This window comes from Nomascus leucogenys, chromosome 7b (genome assembly GCF_006542625.1).
Source record: "Nomascus leucogenys isolate Asia chromosome 7b, Asia_NLE_v1, whole genome shotgun sequence".
Classification (NCBI taxonomy): domain Eukaryota; kingdom Metazoa; phylum Chordata; class Mammalia; order Primates; family Hylobatidae; genus Nomascus; species Nomascus leucogenys.
The window spans coordinates 30,706,218-30,729,818 of record NC_044387.1 but is presented as its reverse complement, the minus strand read 5'-3'; the positions used below and the strand labels follow the sequence as shown (position 1 = coordinate 30,729,818).

The 23,601-nt window shown below is 35.9% G+C and overlaps 1 protein-coding gene across 3 annotated transcripts in view; it reads left to right on the top strand.

Moving 5' to 3' along the window:
- The window catches only part of FAT4 (FAT atypical cadherin 4), a 175,070-nt gene that overhangs the window by 100,013 nt on the left and 51,456 nt on the right, over positions 1-23,601 (top strand). For all 3 annotated transcript variants that reach the window (XM_030815731.1, XM_012507642.2, XM_030815730.1), the window contains exons 6-7: positions 191-365; positions 17,918-18,098. In XM_030815731.1, coding sequence (XP_030671591.1) covers positions 191-365; positions 17,918-18,098 — 356 coding nt within the window. The remainder of the gene's footprint in view (positions 1-190; positions 366-17,917; positions 18,099-23,601) is intronic.

The window sequence follows — 23,601 nt, the reverse complement described above, 5'->3', positions numbered from 1 at the left end:
CATATTTTTACACAAATAGACTCGGGTGATACATACTATAGTGTGCCATTTTTATTTTTTACTTGAAAATCTAAAAATATATCTTTGGAATCTCTTAACATAGTTTTACCTCGTTTTTTTAATGGAGGCATTTCATTTCATGAGATGCATTATTTGCTTTACTCACATTGTGATATGTACTATTCTACAGGTGGTGGCAAGAGATGATGATCAAGGATCTAACAGCAAACTCTCATATGTTCTGTTTGGTGGTAATGAAGACAATGCATTTACTCTCTCAGCCAGTGGAGAACTTGGAGTAACACAGAGTCTGGATCGGGAAACAAAAGAGCACTTTGTCTTAATGATTACAGCTACAGATTCAGGTAAGTCCATTACATCCTTGTTCATTTGTAAATAATTTCTCGGCCAGGTGCGATGGCTCATGCCTGTATTTTGGGAGGCCGAGGTGGACGGATTACTTGAGGCCAGGAGTTCAAGACCAGCCTTACCAACATGGTGAAACCCCATCACTACTAAAAATACAAACATTAGCTGGACATGGTGGTGCGTGCCTGTAATCCCAGCTACTCAGAAGGCTGAGGCAGGAGAATCACTTGAACCCAGGAGGCGGAGGTTGCAGTGAGCTGAGATCACGCCACTGTTCTCCAGCCTGGGCAACAAGAACGAAACTCGTCTCAAAATAAACAAATAAATTAAATAATAATAATTTCTTCATAATATGAGTATGAAGTATTTTCTGTTTGCCATTAAATGAAATACTTGTTCACTTTTACTAATGCTTGAAATTCTGATTGCCTCTATATAATTGATGGCACATCATTCACTTTATGACATTTATATATAAGTGGCAAGGGCTTAAGGTCATCGCCACCTAAGCCCTATTCCCATAAAACAGAATGAATTGTTGCCCTATAAGCCGATTGAGTACCTCTGGATGTGACCTTAGAGCTAGGGGCATTTAAAGTACTTATCTTTGGAAACATGTAGATGGTTACAACCACTTCTCTTCTGATAGACATGGGTGAGTGAGTCTGTTAGGAGGAGGTTTCACTAGAAGGTGGGTCAGTATTCAGTGAAGCATTGGTCTAAATGTGCAGGCTGCTCAGAACCAAGTCCTGGTTCCAGAGAGCCAAACTATAAGTTCCTGATGCCATCAGCCTTGAAAATCAGGGTCACGGGTAAACCGGGACTTGGAATTATTAGTATAAAGATAAATAACATAAGTCTAACCCTAATTTCTATTAAATAAGAAATATGCAGATCAGATGTGTGAAGATTCTGCCCAATAGAGTTATGGAGGATCCTAAGTTATGGAGGGTGAGCAATCAGATTATCAGTAACATTATGATATGTGGAAGCCTGTCACTCAAAGCTTTAAAAATGATGCTGAAGACCATGATGGGAGGCACAAATGAGTTTCAGTGACATTAGTATCCTAAGTCATGGTGTTTTGACAGCTCTAAAAATGAAAGCATTAATTAAACCTTGTTTCAAAGCACAGCTCTCTATGGGCACTGTTTTTTGAATTGCTCTGAAATACACTGGCATTTCTGAGGCCACTGGTGGATAAATACTCAATTAGATGTCTGAAGTTCACTTTTATGAGTGATACAGAAAACAGAAGTTGTGAGGAAAGTTGAACTGGGTGATCTTGAAATTAATTCCATTGGATACTCTTGATACGAATAACCACTTTTTCAGGAGAATGTGAGTTTTAGACATCCGGTTTTAGAATCTACAGTTTAATCTTATTTTCCAAGAATGAGATCTCTGACAGAGGACTTAAATTACATATTCACTGTTTTCATTCGAAAGTCAAACTTGTAGATAACATGAGAAATTTCAGAAAAATACGGCAGCTATTAGATCCCAGATACGATGTTTTTCTCAAATCTGTAGTGTTCTAAGAGCCTGGAAAATATCAAAGTGTTTCAAAAAAAGTTTTGAGAGTTTAATTCTTTATCTCACAAATCACCTTTCCTTTGCATTTATTTTGAATTATTACCTTAGCCCAGAGATAGGTCAACTTCATCAATATGGCACAGATTGCAGTGGCAGTTTTTAATCATGCAAACCACTAAATGTTTCAGTGTGGGAGGGAGAAAACATTACCATTTAAAGTATCATCGTATTTTTATTTACTGACTGCATGGTTACAGAGTAGCATATTTGGAAACTCTATCTACTCCTGTCTACTAATCCAATAAGCTACAACCACACTATCATATGTGCGTGGTGCTAAAAGTTACATTACTAAATTACAAAACCGGAAGAGGGTGTAATAATTATATCTCATTTTTCCTGTAGATAATTAAGTTGCTAAACAGACTACAATTCCATTACTGATGATATGTTGCTTAGCTATAACAGAAAGTATGGATATTTGGCCTTCATTATGCATTACTTATAGTTGTTTCTTCTAGAAATATTTACTGTACCAAGTAGAAACTCATAGGAGGCTAACACATCCACCTGGTATAGTAATGCAGTTACTACTACATGGTTTAAAGAAGAATTTGCTCAAAAGCAGTTATGTCCTTCATATGGGTTAGGCGTTCTACTCCTAAGTAGCCTTTCTTACAAGAGTTTGCCTTACCATTTTCTCATATGTGCAATAAATAAAATAATGTTTTAAATGGAGCAAGTAGCAGGAAATTATCAGGGAAACTAGAAGAGTATACTTTAAAAAATGAATTCAGATAATTAATTTAGAAATGGAAGTATATCCTGTAGTTAAATACATAGACTTTATAGTTAAACCCCAGTTCACATCCTACCTCTGAAATTCCCAGCTATATGACCTTCAACAACTTTCCTATTCCTTCGTGTTTGTATCTATGATTGGAAATACTAATATCTATAAGAAAGTTTATTGATCAAATAGATAAAAAGAATTGCTTATTTTAGCTATTAATGTCAGTCAACATATTTGCTAGACATTTCAAGCTTAGTAAGGCCAAAGTAACACTTTTGACTTCTGTTCACCCCCCACCTTTAACAAATTGCTCCGTAGACCATTTCACAATTGCTGAAGGCAAACCTTGTTATTATTCTTCATTCCTCTTCCTCTGTACACCATATCCAACAAATTCATTAACAAGAAGACTCAGCTTCAAAAATGTCCAAAAGTGTCCTGAATTTATCCACTTTTCTTTACCTCCAAAACTACCTCCTTAGTCTAAGCTGGGGTAGTATGATAGCTTGCTAACTGCCTATCTTTTCTCCTTCATGGTGCATTATCCAACAGGCAACCCATGAACATTTAAATCTATAAATTAGATCATCGTACCCTATCTCTTGCATAGAGACCCTGCAATGATTTCTAAGAATAAAATGTAAATGTCTTGCCATTGACTACATGGGATTAAATAATCTCATCTCTGTCCATTTATCTGAACCCCTCCACCACCAGCAGCTGCCACCTTTATTTTGAGCCAGAGTCGTGCACTGGCCCCATCTCACCCTTTGTCTCCTCTCAGTTCTGCATTTAGTGTCATCACATTATTAGATTGTAATTGGCCAACATGGAAGTATTTACACCATGGAAATCAGTAAATGCTTTGAATGTAGTTGGCCTGTTTCTTGAAACCAGTTGCTAAACATTTACTGAATACTGCCAATGCCAGCCAATCAATCAGGCTTCCTTAAAAATGCCAACCTTTCTGCCATGTTGGCCTTTTGCACTTGTAGTTCTCTCTGCCTGGAATTTTCTACTCTACAGCCAGCTGTTTGGTTTGGTTTGGCGGGGGAGAAGGGCATTCATGTCATGGTTATTTTGTCATTATTTTAGATAAAATGTCAACTTCTCAGAGAGGACTTGTCTGACCAGCAATGTTATGTTTGCCCTTTCCCTCTCCCCAGTGTCACTCTATCAACTTACCTCTTTGTGATTTCTTAACACAAATTCGTATCTAAAATTGTATTCTTCTACATAAAATATATGAGTATATAGAGTTTGTTTACCTTATCCTTCTCTATCGGATTTCCAGAGAAAGTAAACTTCCTAAGTCTTATTCAAAATGGGATTCTCAGAAACACTTAGAAAAGGACCTGCAACATAATAGGTGCTTAATAAATATTTGTTGAATGAATAAGTTATATTTGTTGAATAATGATAGTTATCATTTGAAAGACAACCTATTATTTTAATATGCAACTGTTACTAATATTTATTTAACATACTCATATTTAGTTTATTGTTATATATTCATCGTTTGCAGATTTTTTTAAAGAAACTTCCAAAAGAAAAAAGTGCAAATCATTTTTAACTCATGGCTGAAATTTCTTTGCTACATTGACTGTGGTCACTCAAATTGACCTCTCTTTTCAAAAGCAGCACTAGTGTTTAAGGCTTTGTGGTGTTTAGTGTGATGTGACAAATTGCAGTCATATGTAAGGACCCAGTGAAGCGTTTTATGGCTTTAATTCAGTTTCAAGTGCTTAAAATACTGCTTGAGCTATATTCTCATGACTTTCCCCTGAACCTTCTGGCTCTGATTCAGTTCTGTTATCTATTAGACGTTTCTAGACAGGTCTTATTGCTACTCTGTGCTTTACTATCCACCTTTTCTTACTCTGGTTCATAAGATTTAATTCAAAACCTGCATGAGCAGAAACTACATGCTTCTGAATAGTTTTTGTTTGTTTGTTTGTTTGTTTTGGAGAGGGAGTCTCACTCTGTTGCCCAGGCTGGTGTGTAGTGGCATGATCTTGGCTCACTGCAACCTTCGCCTCCCGAGTTCAAACAATTCTCCTGCCTCAGCCTCCCGAGTAACTGGGACTACAGGCACATGCCTGGCTAATTTTTTGTATTTTAGTAGAGACGGGGTTTCGCCATGTTGCCCAGGCTGGTCTCGAACTCCTGAGCACAGACAATCCACCCCCCTCGCCCTCCCAAAGTACTAGGCTCGAGCCACTGCGCCTGGCCTGAATAGTTTCACCATTCGACCATTCTTTTATACCTGGGCTTCCCAGAGCAAACAATTGTGAATCTTCCATATCTCCCAAATATCTAAGCACCTTCTAAGCACATATGGCCATTGGTTTCACGTAGCTTAAATATAAGAGCCCATCATTTCACAACAACTTAATATGAAAAATTTGCTTGTTTTAAATTATATTATGGAAATTTTGGTGTTCACATAAATTATTCCAACAGATATATATTTATGCAAGTAATTTGTCCAGACCTTTTAGAATTTTTTTAACTCAAGATGAGATTATGCCCTCTAAAATAAATTTAAATGCTGTGAGGCATTAATATCTGCCACCATTCTTTCAGGGAACTGAATTAATGTGCGAGAAAGCAGTAAAACAAACTGATATGACAGTTTGGGGATGCTACAGTTATAATCAGTGTATATTTTGGAGGAGTTTTTAAAGAAAGCTACGTGTGAAAAAATTCTAAGTTAGAGAAATCTGACATTAAGTGATGATTTTTTTTTCGGCCAGGAGGTTTCTTGGAGATGAATCAGTCCACTTCCTTTATTTTCCAGATAAGAAAATTGAAGGCTGGGATAGATAAGTAATGTGCTAGAACCTGTAGACCCAGGTAGTGGCAAAGTCAAGTATAATATTTAGAATTTCTGCGTTTCAACTAAATTCTTGCTCATCCATATCATGTTTATTAAATTTTTTTAAGGAAATCAGGATATTCCTTAAAATATATTGCTGACTCTCTCCATGAAATAAACTTATAAATATGCAATTTAAAAAATATTTTCTTTTTATACTTTTTTCATTTCACTTTAATAAATGAAACACTCAACTGCTATTTTTCTTTCCCCAGATAAATAAATGTTTGAAAACATTTTTAAATGAAGCCAAATTAAGTGGAATCAGTAATTTCAATATTGGTATTTTGAAAATAAGCTTAAATTTAGACATTGTTTAAATTTAATTGTTAAATAGATATAAAGAATTTGTTAGGCTTTATGCCTAGAAGATGATAATATTGGTAATTATCACTGCCAATTATCATTTTGCATTAATTAAAATCAAACTATAATGCTAATTTAATGCACTTTATAAATGAGTTCTGATTACAGTAGTGATACGGTTTGCCTGTGTCCCCACCAAATCACATCTTGAATTGTGGTTCCCATAATCCCCATGTGTCATGGGAGGGACCTGGTGGAAAGTTATTGAATCCTGGGGGCAGTTACCTCCATGCTGTTCTCCTGATAGTGAGTGAGTTCTTATGAGTTCTAATGGTTTTATAAGGGGATTTTCCCCCGTTGCTCAGCACTTCTCTCTCCTGCCACCATGTGAAGAAAGACGTGATTGCTTCCCCCTCCACTGTGATTGTAAGTTTCTTGAGGCCTTCCCAGCCATGCTGAACTGTGGGTCAATTAAACCTCTTTCCTTTATAAATTACCCAGTCTTGGGTATGTCTTTATTAGCTGCATGAGAGCAGACTAATACAGGTTACTGATATCATAGAGAGTGGGGCACTGCTGTAAAAATACCAAAGTGACTTTGGAACCGGGTAACTGGCAGAGATTGGAACAGTTTGGAGGGTTCAGAATAAGAGAGAAAAATGTTGGAAAGTTTGGAACTTCCTACAGACTTTTTGAATGGCTTTGACCAAAATGCTGAGGTGGTATGGAAAATGAAGTCCAGGCTGAGGTGGTCACAGATGGAGATGAGGAACTTCTTGGAAACTGGAGCAAAGGTCACTCTTGCTATGCAAAGAGACTGGCAACATTTTGCCCCTGCCCTAGAGATCTGTGGAACTTTGAACTTGAAAGAGATGATTTAACGTATCTGGCAGACGAAATTTCTAAATGACAAAGGATTTAAGATGAAGCAGAGCATAAAAGTTTGGAAAATTTGCAGCCTGACATTGCAATATAAAAGAAAAACCCATTTTCTGGGGAGAAATTCCAGCCCACTGCAGAAATTTGCATAAGTAACGAGGAGCTGAATGATATTCACCAAGACAGTGGGGAAAATGTCTCCAAGGCATGTCAGAGACCTTCTCGACAGCCTCTCCCATCACAGGCCTGGAAGCCCAGGAGGAAAAAATCGTTTCCTTGGGTGGGCCCAGGGCACCCCTGCTGTGTATAACCTAGGGATATGGTGCCCCGCATCCCAGTCACTCTAGCCATGGCTAAAAGGGGCCAAGGTTCAGCTCAGACTGTTGCTTCAGAGGGTACAAACCCCAGGCCTTGGAAGTTTCCACATGGTGTTGAGCCTGCAGGTGCACAGAGGTCAAGAAGTGAGGTTTGGGAACCTCCGCCTAAATTTCAGAGGATGAAAATAAGCTTAAATTTAGACATTGTTTAAATTTAATTGTTAAATAAAGAAGATATATGCCTGCTGGGGCATTGCCTCATGGAGCTGTGAGAAGAAGGCCAGCATCCTCCAGACCCTAGAATGGTAGCTCCACTGACAGCTTGCAGCTGTGCACCTGGCAAAGCTGCAGGCACTCACCACCAGCCTGTGAAGGCAGCTGGGAGTGAAGGCACCGTGGGAGCCCACGTCTTGCATCAGCGTGCCCTGGATGTGAGATGTGGAGTCAAAGGAGATCAATTTGGAACTTTAAGATTTAACTGCCCTGCTGGATTTTGGACTTTTGGGGGCCTGTAGCCCCTTCATTTTGGCCAATTTCTCCCATTTGGAATGGGTGTATTTACCTAATGCCTGTACCCTATTATGTCTATGAAGTAACTACTTTGCTTTTGATTTTATTTTACAGGCTCATAGGTGGAAGGGATATACCTTTTCTCAGATGAGACTTTGGACTTAGACTTTTGAGTTAATGCTGAAATAAGTTAAGACTTTGGGAGACTGTTGGGAAGGCATGATTGTGTTTTGAAATGTGAGGACATGAGATTTGAGAGGGGCCAGGGACAGAATGATATGATTTGGCTGTGTGCCCACCAAAATCTCATCTTGAATTGTAGTTCCCTTAATTCCCACGTGTCCTGAGAGGGACCTAGTGGGTGGTAATTAAATCATGGGGGCAGTTACCTCCATGCTGTTCTCCTAATAGTGAGTTCTCAGGAGATGTGATGGTTTTATAAGGGCTTCACCCCACTTCATTCTGCACATCTCATTTTTCTCTCTTCTGCTGCCTTGTGAATAAGGACATGTTTGCTTCTGATTCTGCCATGATTATAAGTTTCTTGAGGCCTCCCAGCTCTGGGTTAATTGTGAGCCAATTAAGCCTCTTTCCTTTATAAATTGCCCAGTCCTGGTTATGTCCTTATAGCAGTGTGAGAAGGGATTAACACAGTCAGTGAGACTGTTACACTTCTATGGGTTTATTGATATTTGAGAAGTCTCTTAATATTGCTTTTTCACAAAATGTTTATAGAGCACTCTACTCCAGATATTCTTCTAGGTCCTGAAGATATGCTGGTGAAGAGGTCTCTGGCTTTATAAGCTTACATTACAATCACAAAAATAGACAGTAAAAAATGAACAATATAGTATATAGATTGGGAGTGTTATGAAACATGAGGCAGTTAAATAAAGCAGATTAACTGGCTAGAGAGTGTTAAGTAGTTACATATTTTACCCATTTTGAAAGTTGAATCTTTGGACTTGATGGTAGAATTGGAAGTATAGGAAGCTACAAAAAGGCACGAATCAGGCATGAGTCCTAGAATATTGGGATGAGCAATTTGGAGATGGGGGAAAAAAAAGATTTTAGGACAAATTACCAAGACTTAGTTTTTGGACATACTACATTTGAAATATTATAACTAATTGAGATGTCACGTAGAAAGTTAAATATAAAAGTTTAGTTCTCAGGGAAGACATTCAAGTAGAGATACATCTCAGAAAGTCATAAACATTAGATGATATTCATTGTATGCACACTTAGTGCTTGTAAGTTCCAGAATATGTACTATATTATCTCATTTAATCTCACAATAGCCCTGAAAGTTAGGCAATAGTATTTCAATTTTATGGATTTATAAAACAACCAACAAAAATTTGTGTTATAAAAGCGAAACGACTTGTACTGCCCATTCAGCTGTTTGTCAGTGACTACAGGATTTGAGGCCAAGTCACTTAACGGGATGATTTCTTAACAATTATTTACCAATTCTCAAATGTCAGCCTGTCTACCATATTCTGTTTTATATAGACTATGTTTACACGAATTTCTTCTCTTTGGATTAAATTTTATTTTTATGTTAAAGAGAACATTGGTTTAGGAAGCAGAAAATCTTGTGGTTCTCTATAAGTGAAATAGCTGGTAAAGTCATAATATTCATGAATTAGAAACCACAGCATTATTCCCCTCAATAAATAAAAAATATGTATCCAAGGGTTTTATTAAGTATAAAGTACAAAGCAAATCTTAGATATTCTACTATGAACATACAATACATACGATATGCTCATACCTGCATAGACAATGCAGCCAGTTGGGCTGTATGTTTGCATTGAATTTGGGGGTAGGAGATTAATCTGTGCACAAATTAAATATGTTATCCTTTATCCTTTATAGATAATTCACAGTCTGTTATACTAAAGGGATATAGAGATTCTGTCTCTAGATTTGGCACAAAAGTTTAGTTATGAAGTATTTGTGTGTCAGCATAAATAGTAGGTCTTCAGGGAACAGTTCAGTTATTACCATTTCTAATTAAGGGCATTTATCATCCAACTGAAAGGGAATAAATTTCATTCTTATGCAGGGATTGAAAATTGCTTTTTAATGGAGGGAAACATGCTGTTTTTGCAAAGTTAATGCTAAAAGCTAAAAGGACTGATCATCATGCATTATTTTATTGCTGAGCACCTGACAACATTTTGAATTGTTGTCTGTCACATTATTTAGTTGAAGCTGGTCATTGCATTATAAATGGCTCTGTAATCAAAAGAGAGGTCAGAATTGTGTAATATGACATTTTACATCTGAAGATAATTGTTTTTTAGATATTCCAGAAAGATCACATTTTGTCAATATTATTTGTGGGAATGTGTGATAGAAAAGTTTGCCTTGTCTGTTATGATGAACATTTTTAATAATGAAAATTGCTTGAAAACTTTTAAGGCCCCAATAATTCTGTAAATCAAACCGTGCTAGAGTTGCGCTCAATTACCAGACATGAAATGCATTTGACTTAATTTTATTTTTGAGTCTAGGGCAGCTTTTGTTTTTTCCATTGGCATATTTGTCATAGATGGGAATCTTGTTTCCAAAGTTGATAATTGGTTATTGTTTTAATTCCTCTTGTTTGTAGCAAACTTTATATGAAGATTGTTAGTGATCTAAGTATTATTGTAAATCATTTATTTAAATAGCATTCTTTTGAATCAGCTACTCTTTAGTCAGAAAAAAAATATTTCTACATAGAATTTTATTTGTGTTTTCTTAAGATAAAACTCCAAAAACATTTAATTTCCAAAATTCTATTGAATAAGAGCTAAAGTTGCCATTAGGTTCCATAGAATTGAAATTTGATAAAACGGTTTCAATCTATTATTCATTTACTCCGTGTAAACTATAAATCTGAGTATACAAAGTAAATTAAACTTTGAAATGGCAATAAACTATGATTAATATTTATGATAAAATTTATATAAACTGAATGATAAAGATTATATAAAATCAAAACCAACATGATTTCATTATGAGGATTTCATTATTTTCAAAAAAGTTTTCTAATTTTATCTTTTTAAAACAATCTTTTTTTAAAGCTCATTTTGATAAGTATTCTTAAATATATAATTTGGTATTTTCACTCAGAAGGCAGGCAGAGGTAGGTTGAGCTTAAAATTAGGTGGTAGCCTCTAGTGTTTCAGAGTTTCAATAACTGTGTTGAGATTTTTGGGTTTGTTTAATGTCCTCCAAATAGTAATTCCTCATAATGTGCTTTTTGTAGGCATAAAATATTTGGTTATTATTTTTTATTTTATATTTTTTTAAAAATTGTGATAAGATGTACTTATCATTACATTTCTCATTTTAACGATTTTTTAAGTACCTGGTTTAGTGATTAAGTATATTCACTTTGTTGTGCAATTTTTCAGTGACATTGTCATAACTTTACTAAGTTGATTATTTTAGTTTTACTTCATGCCTTTATTTAGTATGTAATTTATCTTAAGGAAATATGGTGTTTTTGATAGATTCCTATGCAAAAATAATGAAAAAAATATTAAGTGTGTATATATCTAATTTATATAAGCATATATAGAACTAATTAGCAGCAATACATTATTTTATAAAATATAATTTTTAAAATACAGAGGTGTTGGTAATATTTAAAATGTTACATACTTTCTGTTTTGTGTATTTGTTTGTATTCAAATTTAAATCTAACCACATAATCTTCAATGCTAACATAGGATGACTGAATTTCAATACATTTTTTAGTGGATGGCTTACTTACTGTGAGAAAAATGAATTTACTTCATGGGGAAAAAAGAAGTTAATACTTTATTACAGAAAACACACCCCTAGTCAGGGGACCCATTCACCAAATATTTGATGTCAAGAAAGAAAATGGCTTTGTTGCAAAGCAACAGAATTAAGTTAAGCAGAATTCTATTTCTGCTGAATAGCTTTTTATGTTTCAGAGAAGTATTTTTAATTTATAGTTGCTAACATAAAAAATATAATCTTCCTAACATTTGAACTTCAATCATTTAAACTCATTCATTACACATATTATCATGTGTATTCTAATAGAGCAGTGACCTGAAACTTTTTTCTTTTTTCAAATCTTATTTTAAGTTTTAGGCTGGGTGCAGTGGCTCCCACCTGTAATCCCAGCACTTTTGGAGGCTGAGGCAGGAGATCACTTGAGGTCAAGAGTTCGAGACTAGCCTAACCAACAAGGTGAAACCCCATCTCTACTAAAAATACAAAAATTAGCCAGGTGTGGTGGCATGTGCCTGTAATCCCAGCTACTTGGAAGGCTGAGCCAGGAGAATCGCTTGAACCTGGGAGGCGGAGGTTGCAGTGAGCCGAGATCACACCACTGCACTTCAGCCTGGGCAACAAGAGCGAAACTCCGTCTCAAAAAAAAAAAGTCTTATTTTAAATTTTCTTGAACTTCATTTGATATATTTGAGCTGACTAAGCTACCAGTCTTAAAGGCAATGCTAGTTATTAGTTTAATAGTTTTTCGTACTTGAGTATAAAATGTGACTCACACAAGGCCCAGGTTTAACTGTGGTGTCATGAATAATTGGAAGATTAATCTGTGTACAGTCTCTCTCCCTCTGTCTCTCTCCCCATGAGTGTGTGCATGTGCACAATTTGGTTTGTGTAAACTTTCAGATATGCCATTCAGAATTTGGGTTTTCTTTTTTGGCTATTTTCTATAAAAAATGAAGATTTTTATCACTATATCCATGTTTATCTTATATTTATGTTTATATGAATACATATATGCATACATATGTACGCACATGACATACAACTTTACAAATTTAAATTTGAAATTATTTTCATCTGACTACTAATTGTAATTAGGCTTTTGACTTTTAACTGGAGTCCTGACTTCTAATTCAAATATCCACTGCATCTTCCTAACCTCTACAATTACAAGTTTCTGAGACCTTGACTTTTAATTTTATTCGTATATTTTACCCCTTTCATTGGCTCACTGTCCTCTTTCAGGAGCCCGTGTCATTATATCCTGCCTCTTTGTGATCGCATCTGGTTTTCATAAATCAATCCCAGGTGGAATTGAACAATTTTGCCCTATTACGCCACTACCTATATAATTCATCATTATCAGATCTATTTGAGCTAAACATTGGCCCTAGTATTCTTCTGACTCTTCTCATGGGATTCATGTTTAATTGGGACCTTCTGTTTCTAAGTAGTACACTATCTGCAAAACTTTGACCTTTGTCTGTGGTCTTGTTCTCTGACCCCAGCCTTAGGCTAAGTCCCAGACTATAAGACTATAGTCCTAGATTGTATATTTCTAGAAGTGTTCAATTATGTGAACTTTCATCCATGTAGACCAGGTTTTCATATACAAAATGGGAGAAAGAGTTAATACAGACAGAGCACAAGACCTAATGGTATGCATTATGGGTTAATATAAAAATTAATTAAACATAATTATTCCTGTTTTCAATTAACTTAAAACTTAATAGGACGTGACTGGAGTACATTGATAATTATAATAATATAGAGCAAAACATCTGTAATAAGAGTGGCAGAGTTTTATCTGAGCTTAATTAACTTAGAAAAGATACTTTTTTAAGAATTCAAAACTGGCTCTCTGTCTATTCTGGCTAAATGGAAATGGGTTAAGTTCTTTGGGTCTTAGGTTGTTTAAGAAAATCAAACAAGAATACCTACTTTATTGAATCTGTGCATTAAATGAGCAATACATGTATAAAATATGTATAGATCTGGTATCAAATGTGTTCAATGAAATATGTATAACACATGCATGCATATATATGCACCTATATTTCAATTTACATGTAAATATATGAGCAAGGTTTACAGATAATGACTCTGATTTCGGTTTTTGACACACTAATGTTGAGGTTCTTCAGTAACTTGCAGGAGCAGACCAATAAATAGGCAGTTGGATCTGACAGCCCGGAGGCAGCAGAAAGCTTTGGAAGGAAGATAAAGTAATAGTAGACATTATGCAGCACTTCAAATAGAATGTATCCACTACATGGTGGGAAACAGTAATACTCCAGAGAACCTCTCCACACAGTTAAAAGGAAGGGTTACATCATACACCGGGGCCTGTCCTGGGGGGGGGTGAGGGGAGAGGGAGACATACATAATACATACATAATGTAAATGATGAGTTAATGGGTGCAGTACACCAACATGGCACATGTATACATATGTAACAAACCTGCACGTTGTGCACATGTAACCTAGAACTTAAAGTATAAAAAAAAAAAAGCAAACACACAGATACAGAAAAGCAACAACAAAAACACAGTGTCTTCATTCATTTAGCACATAAAAGAAGTGCCAAGATCTGTGGTCGCCAAGGACTAGGGAGTTTGTGTCACTCATCTGGCACAAATGCAGTGAAAATAAGATTCACTTGAAATTAAGGGACATTCCATTTTTCTCCCTTGGTTTCGTTTTTCTGCGTAAAGCTGATTTGGAGGTTATGCTACCAGTCAACAAGCAGGAGGTTGTAGTAGGGTGGAGGGTTGGTAAGCCCCATTCACAAGAATAATAGTCAAACATACTGGAGGCACGATTCAAATTTCAGGTTAGTTAAATCTCAGTAAAAGACTTAGAAATGTAGCACAAAATTTCTGTAAGGTTTCCTATGAAAAAAATTTTTAAAACTAACAAGACTTGTGTGCACATTTCCTGGGACAACAAGAAAGTTGAGACAGTTGCAGAAATTGTACTTCACTTTTCTTGAGGTGGGAAAAAAAAATAAGAAGAGAACTCCAAGTGCTTATGAAGTGGGTTGTGGCTGATAATAAGGGGAGAAAAGGGGTACTCTGGAGAAAGTTCTTGGCTTGAAAACAGACTCATGTAGATGTAGAATCACCTATGGGGCTGATCGCGGCTTAAGGATCATCTGCCAGTCTTGAGAATCATTTACCAATCTTGAGGATCAACAAATGATCCTCAAGCCAGAATTGTCTGTTGTCACTTGAGTGCTTTGAAAATCATCTGGAAAAATAAGTTGATATTCTTTGGTTATGAACACAGTGAGATTGAACTTGCTGTAAGTTTTCTTTGATAAACCAGGGTCGTTTTTTACTCCCCCCAGCACTTGCTTTCTAACTCAGAAAATGTATCTACAGTAATACATGGCTTACAGACAAAGAAAGAAATCACAGATTATTGTCCAAATTAGTCAGTCATAATTTAGTGTGGTTTTCCATATGTGTATCACCAGACACTTTAGAATACCAAATATTAATATAAAGACCTTGTCTGGCAGTTACTTATTTTCTAATTGTGAATCATAGCACAATGTGTATATAAGAAATATTCAGATCTTTCTTGAAATCTGTGAGTCTTAAAATATCACATTTAAAAATGTCCAATTTACTATGTCTTCCATAAAGCTGTGAATTTTTAGAGAGCTAAATGTCTCATGTATTTTTACCACAAGCGAATCATTGAGATGAATTATGATTCAAAATATTTTCTTGAATAATATGAGACTGAATTGAAAGGTTTGGGGAGGGGGCAGAATCCTGAGAGCTGTAATACAGAAAACTATATACTAAAAAATAGACTTTTTATATGTCAATTTCTTTGAGTTTTTTGGTCTCTAAAACAAGTACAAGAAGAACAATGGGTAACATGGAATATAATTTATGTGCTAGGTAGTGTCCTAAGCACATTACATTCTTCTCAATACCCCTTTGGGGTAGAGTCTATTATTATTCTCATTTTATGGATGAAGATTGATTTTTAGTGAGTAGAGTGAAATATCAGTAAAAGAGATTAAAGAACCCTGCATCTCCTCCCATCCTTTGCCTCCCTGGAACCTTGATTAATGTATCCCCTCTTTCCGTTTCTTTCTCTCTTCCATGACACCCCCTTTTGCTCACATAAATGCACACATATTCCCTAGGTAATTTTTTTTTAATGCGACTGGTGGGAACTCTACTAACATTATTCAGAGCATTAACTTCCATTTCATAAAATTGTATATAGTGAAATACACATTCAAGAAATTTAAGCCAAACATTGGTACTCAACAATACACTCCAAACTATTTATTTTCGCCTTAATATATTGCTCTTGAGAAATTTAAAATCTATGCCAAGATTATTGTGCTCAAATGTCCCACAAACTTAAGCTGGCCAATAGTGAAGGTCCCTCCCTGTTGGGCCTTTTCTCCACCTCCTGCCTGGCATGCTTCTAGGCTCAGCGACAGCACTGCTTGTCCAGACCCCCAAAGCAGCACAGGAAGCAGCACTGTTCCCCCTACTGGCAGTACCTTCCAGCTTCTTGTCAGTGGTAAAGACTCCAGGGCTGCTTTACATGGGTCACATCTCAGTGACATTCCTCACTAGGTCTGTGGCCTTGAAAAAGCTACTTAAACTTTCTAAACTTGAGCTTACTCATATACCAAATGGAGATGACAGCAGTGCTGATTTATGGGGATTAGATAAGACAGTTTATGTAAACTTCTTAAACCAGTGCGTGCATATCTAAGGACTAAACAATATTTACTGTTATTGATATTTCTTTTAATATGTTGCATGGAATTTTTACAGTCTTATTTGATGTGTTTCTCCGTCGTATCCTTCATTCATATCTATTTTGTTGTGTGTGTGAAATATTTGTTGCATAATTTTACCATTGCTTACAGTAAGCAAGTACTAAAAAGGCATTTACATTTTTTTTAGTTTATAGTTCATTATGCATATTACCAATAGATTGAGGGCTATTTTTCCCTTTAGTGTAAAATCAAACACTAATAGGTAAGATTTGTGCAGTCATAAACTTTATGTTAAATTTTTAGATATTTCTTAGACGTCAAATTTTTTTGACAATTTGTATGTTAATTTAAATGAAATACTTAATATAAAATATGATATATATATATGGCAACAATGATCAGTGTGCAGTCTAAATTTAATTGCATCATTTTCTGGGAGGTATCATGCTTCTTTATTGTGTTCTGCTCAACTGGGTATACACATTCTTTCATCTAACCTAGAATTCACAAAAATAACAGATCTCCAAAACCATTTCATTCCATAATTTCCCTATCTGTTGATTTTGGTTCCTATACACACATCTGAGCATAAAAGCTCATTGGTACTAGGCCACAAGTAATTACAATCTAAGAACATAGAAAAATGATTGAATAGTGGTAAAGGAAATACCAGCAAGTCACATGACTATTAGAAAATAATATTGTAAGGTTGTGAATCTCAATACCATTCTATGATAATGAGGGCATTCCATAAACATTTTACAAACGAATGAATGAATGGCTTTATTTACAGAATATTGAGTGGTAAAGTTAAGTAGAATTTAAATGTTATATTAAGGGAAATAACTTTATTGAAGGTAAAGTAGTATCTTAAGCAGAAAAGGAGAGTATCTGGGGCTTTATTTTATTTTACATAAATGCAGTTAAATGGATCTCCATTGTTTCTATTTAGAAGAGTTTGAGTTTGAAAAACGGTTTTGAAAACACAACCAACAGCAGATAATTTGTCTTTCAGTTATGGGGACAACCCACAGAATTCCAACCCATATGGCATCTAGCCTTCACCACAAAATTAGTCTAGTACAGATAGTGTGGCCCAAGTGTTTGGCAAATGTTGGGTTTTCACCGTATATTGATAACAGCTGGAACAGAAAATAAAAATGAATCATTTCACATTACATTGAATTTTAAATAGAAGCAGCACAAATGATTCTGAGTTAGCTCATCATTATAAAGTTATTCTAGCACGTGGAAGATAACATTTTTGAGATATAACTTGAAGCTTTTTTTTTTCTCCCACAGACCGGTGTTGATTAGTATGAGAAAGGGATTTAAATACCTCAGAGACTCTGGAATTTGTGATAGTAACAATGATAGTCACAGCTGGGAGTACAGTTTTTAACATTGCCTTGTTAGTTGGCCAGCACTTCCATGCCTGTGGGTATTCTTCAAATCTGGTTTTGCGCTATTTTAATGCAATTTCAGAGAAATTACCGGCAGTGCCTCTTTTGTGGCATTCAAATGATATTGTTGTGTTCTACATTGTCGAATCAGCACCTTTAAAATAGAATAAGAGCATGACATATACTTTTCGTGCAGAGTTACTAGGAAAGAGTTGAAATTCTAGTTCACAAATGAAAATATTTTTCTTGTAACAAAATTAAAAATCACTCAATCACTTATGTGTTCAGAAATTTTACTTTGATATTTCCTAAATTCTCTTTAGTAATTCTGTCTACAGCTAATTTTTGTTAAATTTGTTATTTTTTGTTTATAAACATTGAGACTTTATTTTCTTTTCTTTTTAGGATCCCCTGCCTTGACTGGAACTGGAACAATCAACGTCATAGTAGATGATGTCAATGACAATGTCCCCACATTTGCCAGTAAAGCATATTTCACAACAATTCCTGAGGATGCACCAACTGGAACAGATGTTTTATTGGTAAATGCCTCAGATGCTGATGCTTCAACGAATGCAGTTATAAGGTCAGTACATTTTCCTTTGTAAAGTTTGGCTGTTTTCTCATTAAACATTAGTTTTTGAACTACATGAATATAATGTTTAATTTAAATGAACGTCATATTAACACATGTCCTATTCTTGTTATCTATTGCTGATAGCCAACAATTCATAAAATGAGGATTCAAACAGTAAACATTTTACTTATTACTCTAAGATTTTATTTAATTTTTATTTTATTTAAATTTTTATCATATCTCATGGTTTTGTGGTTTGGGACTACACTGGGTGCTTCTGTCTCATGAGGTTGACTGGTGGCAGTTCACAGTATTTACATGGTGACTGGATGATCTGGAGGGCCCAAGATGACTTTGCATGCCTGCTGCCTTGGCAGGATTGGTTGGAAGGTTTAGGATCATCTAGGCCCCCTGTGTCCTCAAGTAGTCTCAGAACTTCCTGATGTGGTTCCTTAGCAAAGTAGTTGGACTTTTTACTTGGTGGTTCTCAACTCCAACAGCCACAAGTGAAAGCTCCCAGAACTCTCAAAGGTCAGACCCAGATGTGCCATAGCAGCACTTCTATAATACTCTGTTGGTCAAAGCAGTGATGACCAGCCCAGATTCACTGTGAGGAGAAACATTCATCACTCATTGATTGGAGAAATGTCAAAGAATTTTTATTCCACTACTAGCCCCAATAAGAATATCTGGGTATTCTTCATTTAGTAAATGTATTTTACTTTGCTTAAATCCTCTTAAAATTGAGAACACAAATATGATAACTTGTTCAGAGAGGATGTGAAAGAAATTTGAGTTGCAACATTTTATTGACCTAGCTTGTCCCCTTCTTCCATATCTATTCTAAACTACAAGAAATGAAGATTTCCAAATGTTCTAGAGAAAAACTCACACACATATATATTTTATACCCCTCCTCCACTTTCTGTAGGCTGGTATTATGTAAATTAGAGTTGGTTAGATGGTTATGAAAGTAATAGAGCAGAAGATAAAATTTGAGACATTAAGAATTATCAGCTATGGGTACCAGATATACAGATATGGTAATGAGTTGATTCATGTCTTATTTTGTTGTTTGTTACCAATTTTCTTTTAACGAAATCATTTTGGAAAACTGGCTTTCAACACACAAATTTTAAGAAACACATTCAGACCACAATACTTGGTCTCTCTAAGAAATGACCTTTAAGCTGAAAGGACTGAGCTGTGGGATGGAATTAAGCTTGTTGTTTTATATAAGAAGGTCAGCATGTCTGGACCAGAGTGAGAAAGGAGTCAGAGAGGTAGGCAGGGGCTAAATCATGCAGGCCATATGCAGGCCATATACGTCATGATACAGAATTGGGGTTTTCCAATTTACCTTTAGGTGAGAAACTACTGGGGAGTTTTAAACAGAAGAGACACATAAACTGGTCTACATTTGGATAGAATCTGATGAGAGAGGATTTATGGAGAGAAACCAGTGCACCATTTAGGCACTAATTAATATAGTTATCCAAGTAGAGTAACTTTGTACTTATGTGGAGAAATGAAAATTGAGCAAATAGATTTGGGGCATGCCTTTGAAATTGGATGTGAGACAGGAAGGGGAACATCACACACCGGGGCCTGTCATGGGGTGGGGGCAGGGGGGAGGGATTGCATTAGGAGATATACCTAATGTAAATGATGAGTTAATGGGTGCAGCACACCAACATGGCACATGTATACATATGTAACAAACCTGCACGTTGTGCACATGTACCCTAGAAATTAAAGTATAATAATAAAAAAAAACAAAGAAATTGGACATGAGATCAAACGAAAGAAAGAAATCAGAATCATCTAAGTTTTCCACTCAAACACCAAGGCAGATCATGATATGATATCATTTACTGAAATGGGTAGCATTGAAGGAGGAACAGTTTTGTGAGAAATCAGAAGTATTTTATTTGAATACAGTTTCAAATAACTGTTACTCACTCATTTAGAGACACCAGTTAGGAAGCTGGAGATATGAGTGTGGAGCTTAGGGTTGGGGTTAGGGCTGGATATACACATTTGAGAGTCATCAGTGTTTAGAGGACATTTAAAACCAATAAACTGAATGAGAACACTTTTGTGGAGTGTATAAGAATGTTCTCATGCTGCTAATAAAGACATACCCGAGACTGGGTAATTTATAAAGAAAAAGAAGTTTAATGGACATACAGTTCCACATTGGCTGGGGAAGCCTCAAAATCATGGCAGAAGGTGAGGAGGAGCAAAATCACATCTTACATGGCAACAGGCAAGAGAGCTTGTACAGGAGAACTCCCATTTATAAAACCATCAGTTCTTGTGAGACTTATTCACTACCACAAGAACAGTACGAGTGAAACTGCCCCATGATTCAATTATCTCCACCTGACCCTGCCCTTGACACGTGGGGATTATTTTCATTTATTTATTTATTTATTTATTTATTTATTTATTTATTTATTTTGAGATGGAGTCTTGCTTTGTCGCCCAGGCTGGAGTGCAGTGGCGCAATCTCAGCTCACTGCAGTCTCTGCTTCCCAGGTTCCAGCAATTCTCCTGCCTCAGCCTCCTGGGTAGCTGGGATTACAGGTGCACGCCACCACACTCGGCTAATTTTTGTATTTTTAGTAGAGACGGGGTTTCACCATGTTGGCCACAGTGGTCTGGAACTCCTGATCTCAGGTGATCTGCCTGCTTCTGCCTTCCAAAGTGCTGGGATTACAGGCATAAGCCACCATGCCTGGCCAACACATGGGGATTATTACAATTCAATTTGAGATTTGAGTGAGGACACAGGCAAACCATATCAGAGAGAGTATAGCAGGATAAGGAAAGAGGTACTAGAACCAGTCACTGGGAATTCTCCAACACTTAAAAGGTAGGTTTAGGAGGAAAGGTCTCCAAGGAGACTAGGCGTTAAGGTAGGAGTTAAGAAGGTCTGAAGTTAAGGAAGCCTGGCTAGAAACAACAGAGGAAATCCAGGACAGAATGGATTATTTGCATGCATTGCAAAAGGATGGAAACCTACATACAAATTTCTTTCAGTGGACCAAGACTTACTTTCAGGAGAAGAGTTGAGTTCTCAGAGTCCTGTAAAGTCAAATCATAGAGGACTGAGAAATTTCTGTCCAGGGTCATAACCTGTTTGAGTCATTGTACTTAGCACCTACCAGAGAGAAGCAGGTACAACTGAACTTCTTCCAGGTTATGAGCTTCAAAAGGCCACTAAATACCCTTTCTTTTACTTGTCTTATACCAAAGCATAGAAATAATAAAAATCATATCATAAGATTCAATCCAAAGTCTTTAGCTTAACATTAAGAGTTGAACCTTGGGAATTAAGTTGTGTGGAATTGAATCCTGACTCTACTATTACTATTGCCGGAGTATGGGCAAATTAACATTTCTGGACCTGGTTTTCAGTGGATTAGGCAGAGTAATAATGAAACTGACTTTAAAGAGGGTAAGTAAAATAATTTAAGTGAGCTGGTTAGAATAGTGCCAGGAACAAAAAACAATGCTCAATAAATGTCAACCCATATTGTTCTAATCATGCAAAGCACCTAGCCCTCTACCTGTCTATCATTTGTTAGTGCTAAATAAGTTTCTGATAATGATTTTGGAAGAGATGCCTTATCTATTGTAATGTTATAATCTAATAATTCTTTATCTGCCATGCAGATGTTCTGTATGCTGTTTCTTAGACAGCATACAGAATATTACCAATCAGATATAGGGAAATTCCCTTGTATGAGATGTATAAATTCCTGAATATGAAGTTGAATGTTTACAAACCTGATCCTGTCTTCCACTGAGTCATTCATTTATTCCTAGAATAAAGTAAATGCTGTGATGACATGCTGTGTTTTTCTAGTGTACGTTAAAGATTCATTGCAAATTGCTATCCTATGCTTGTGAATTATGCTTGTAAATTTGGTCTAGAAAAATTGTATTCATACTCTCAAACTGTTTTACAAAGCTGTACTGGTAGGTCTGATGGGATTGTTTTGGTTTGATAGTATGTATTTTGGTTATTTGATTGGTTGATTAAATTTTCTTCTTTTAATATGAGAATTAACATTACACTTTTACATACATTGAAATCCAAAAACCCCATCAGTGAAAATCTTAAAATGACTCTACGGACTATCATATATTCAGTTAAAATGAAAATTGAAGCTATTTTTATCTTGTGAGTAAAAAACGTTTGATTGACTTGAAAATTAACTCAGGGCAAACAATTATTGCAGCTTAAATAAAAAATATTTTCACAGACAAAGTAAATAGTTATTATAACCTCAACTTTATTTACTCTGGTTTGATAAAATCTTATTGGAATATAATGTATTTTATGGTTGGTGATAATAACTCCTTGCTATTCATGGTATCCTGAAGAAAATCTATTCTTTCTTCAGATTAAAAGAGCTATTGGTTTAATTATTTATCTCCCATTTAAATTTTACATGGTTTCGGTTATTTACTGAACTACTGATGGGATCTCCAGGAGCATAAACTTTTATGTGTCTTATAAGTTAATTTTTTTCCAATGATCTAGCATGATTTTGCATATAGCATCCAGCCGACAGATGTTTCTTTTTTACTTCTACCTATTTGATCAAACTTTGTATTTCTACAAATGGTGTACTTACTTTAAGTTATACATTTTACTTCACCTTTAGTATTTTCCCTTATAGAAAATCAGCCTATTATTAATTCTTAGTCTTTCTCTATCCAGATTATGTCTTTGCCTTCCACATATCTATTCCAGAGCCTAGCTTTTACAGATATGTATCCCCTTTTCTCCCAGCTGGACCAAATCTCTATTCAAGCCTCACTTCTAATTCTTCTGTATCACAACCCCAGAGACAGTCACAAACTCCACTGACAAAGTCAACATTCTAAGGAAGATTTCTTTTCTTTTCTTTTCTTTTTTGAGATGGAATCTCGCTCTGTCACCCAGGCTGGCATGCTGTGGCGTGATCTCAGCTCACTGCAACCTCCACCTTCCAGGTTCACGCCATTCTCCTGCCTCAGCCTCCTGAGAAGCTGGGACTACAGGCACCCACCACCATGCCCGGCTAATTTTTTTTTTTTTTTTTTTTTGTATTTTTAGTAGAGATGGGGTTTCACCATGTCAGCCAGGATGGTCTCGATCTTCTGACCTCGTGATCCGCCTGCCTTGGCCTCCTAAAGTGCTGGGATTACAGGCATGAGCCACCGTGCCCCGGCCAGGAAAATTTCTTAATATGTGCTATTAATCTCTTCCCATTCAATTTCCTCCAACTCTTTAATTCAAAAGTTACTCATTTTTCTCGTGTGTCTTCAAGTTCTCTCTCTTCCTTGAACCATGTAGATATCTATATAAATGCTCATTTACATAAGTTAGCGTATCTACAGAAATGCTCAGAATTTCTGTTGAATTCTGGTTCTTTTATTTGCCTACCATGGCCTAGGAAAGTCACTTTAGTGCCTCAAAGACTTAGTTTCTGCATCAATAAAAATGAACATAAAA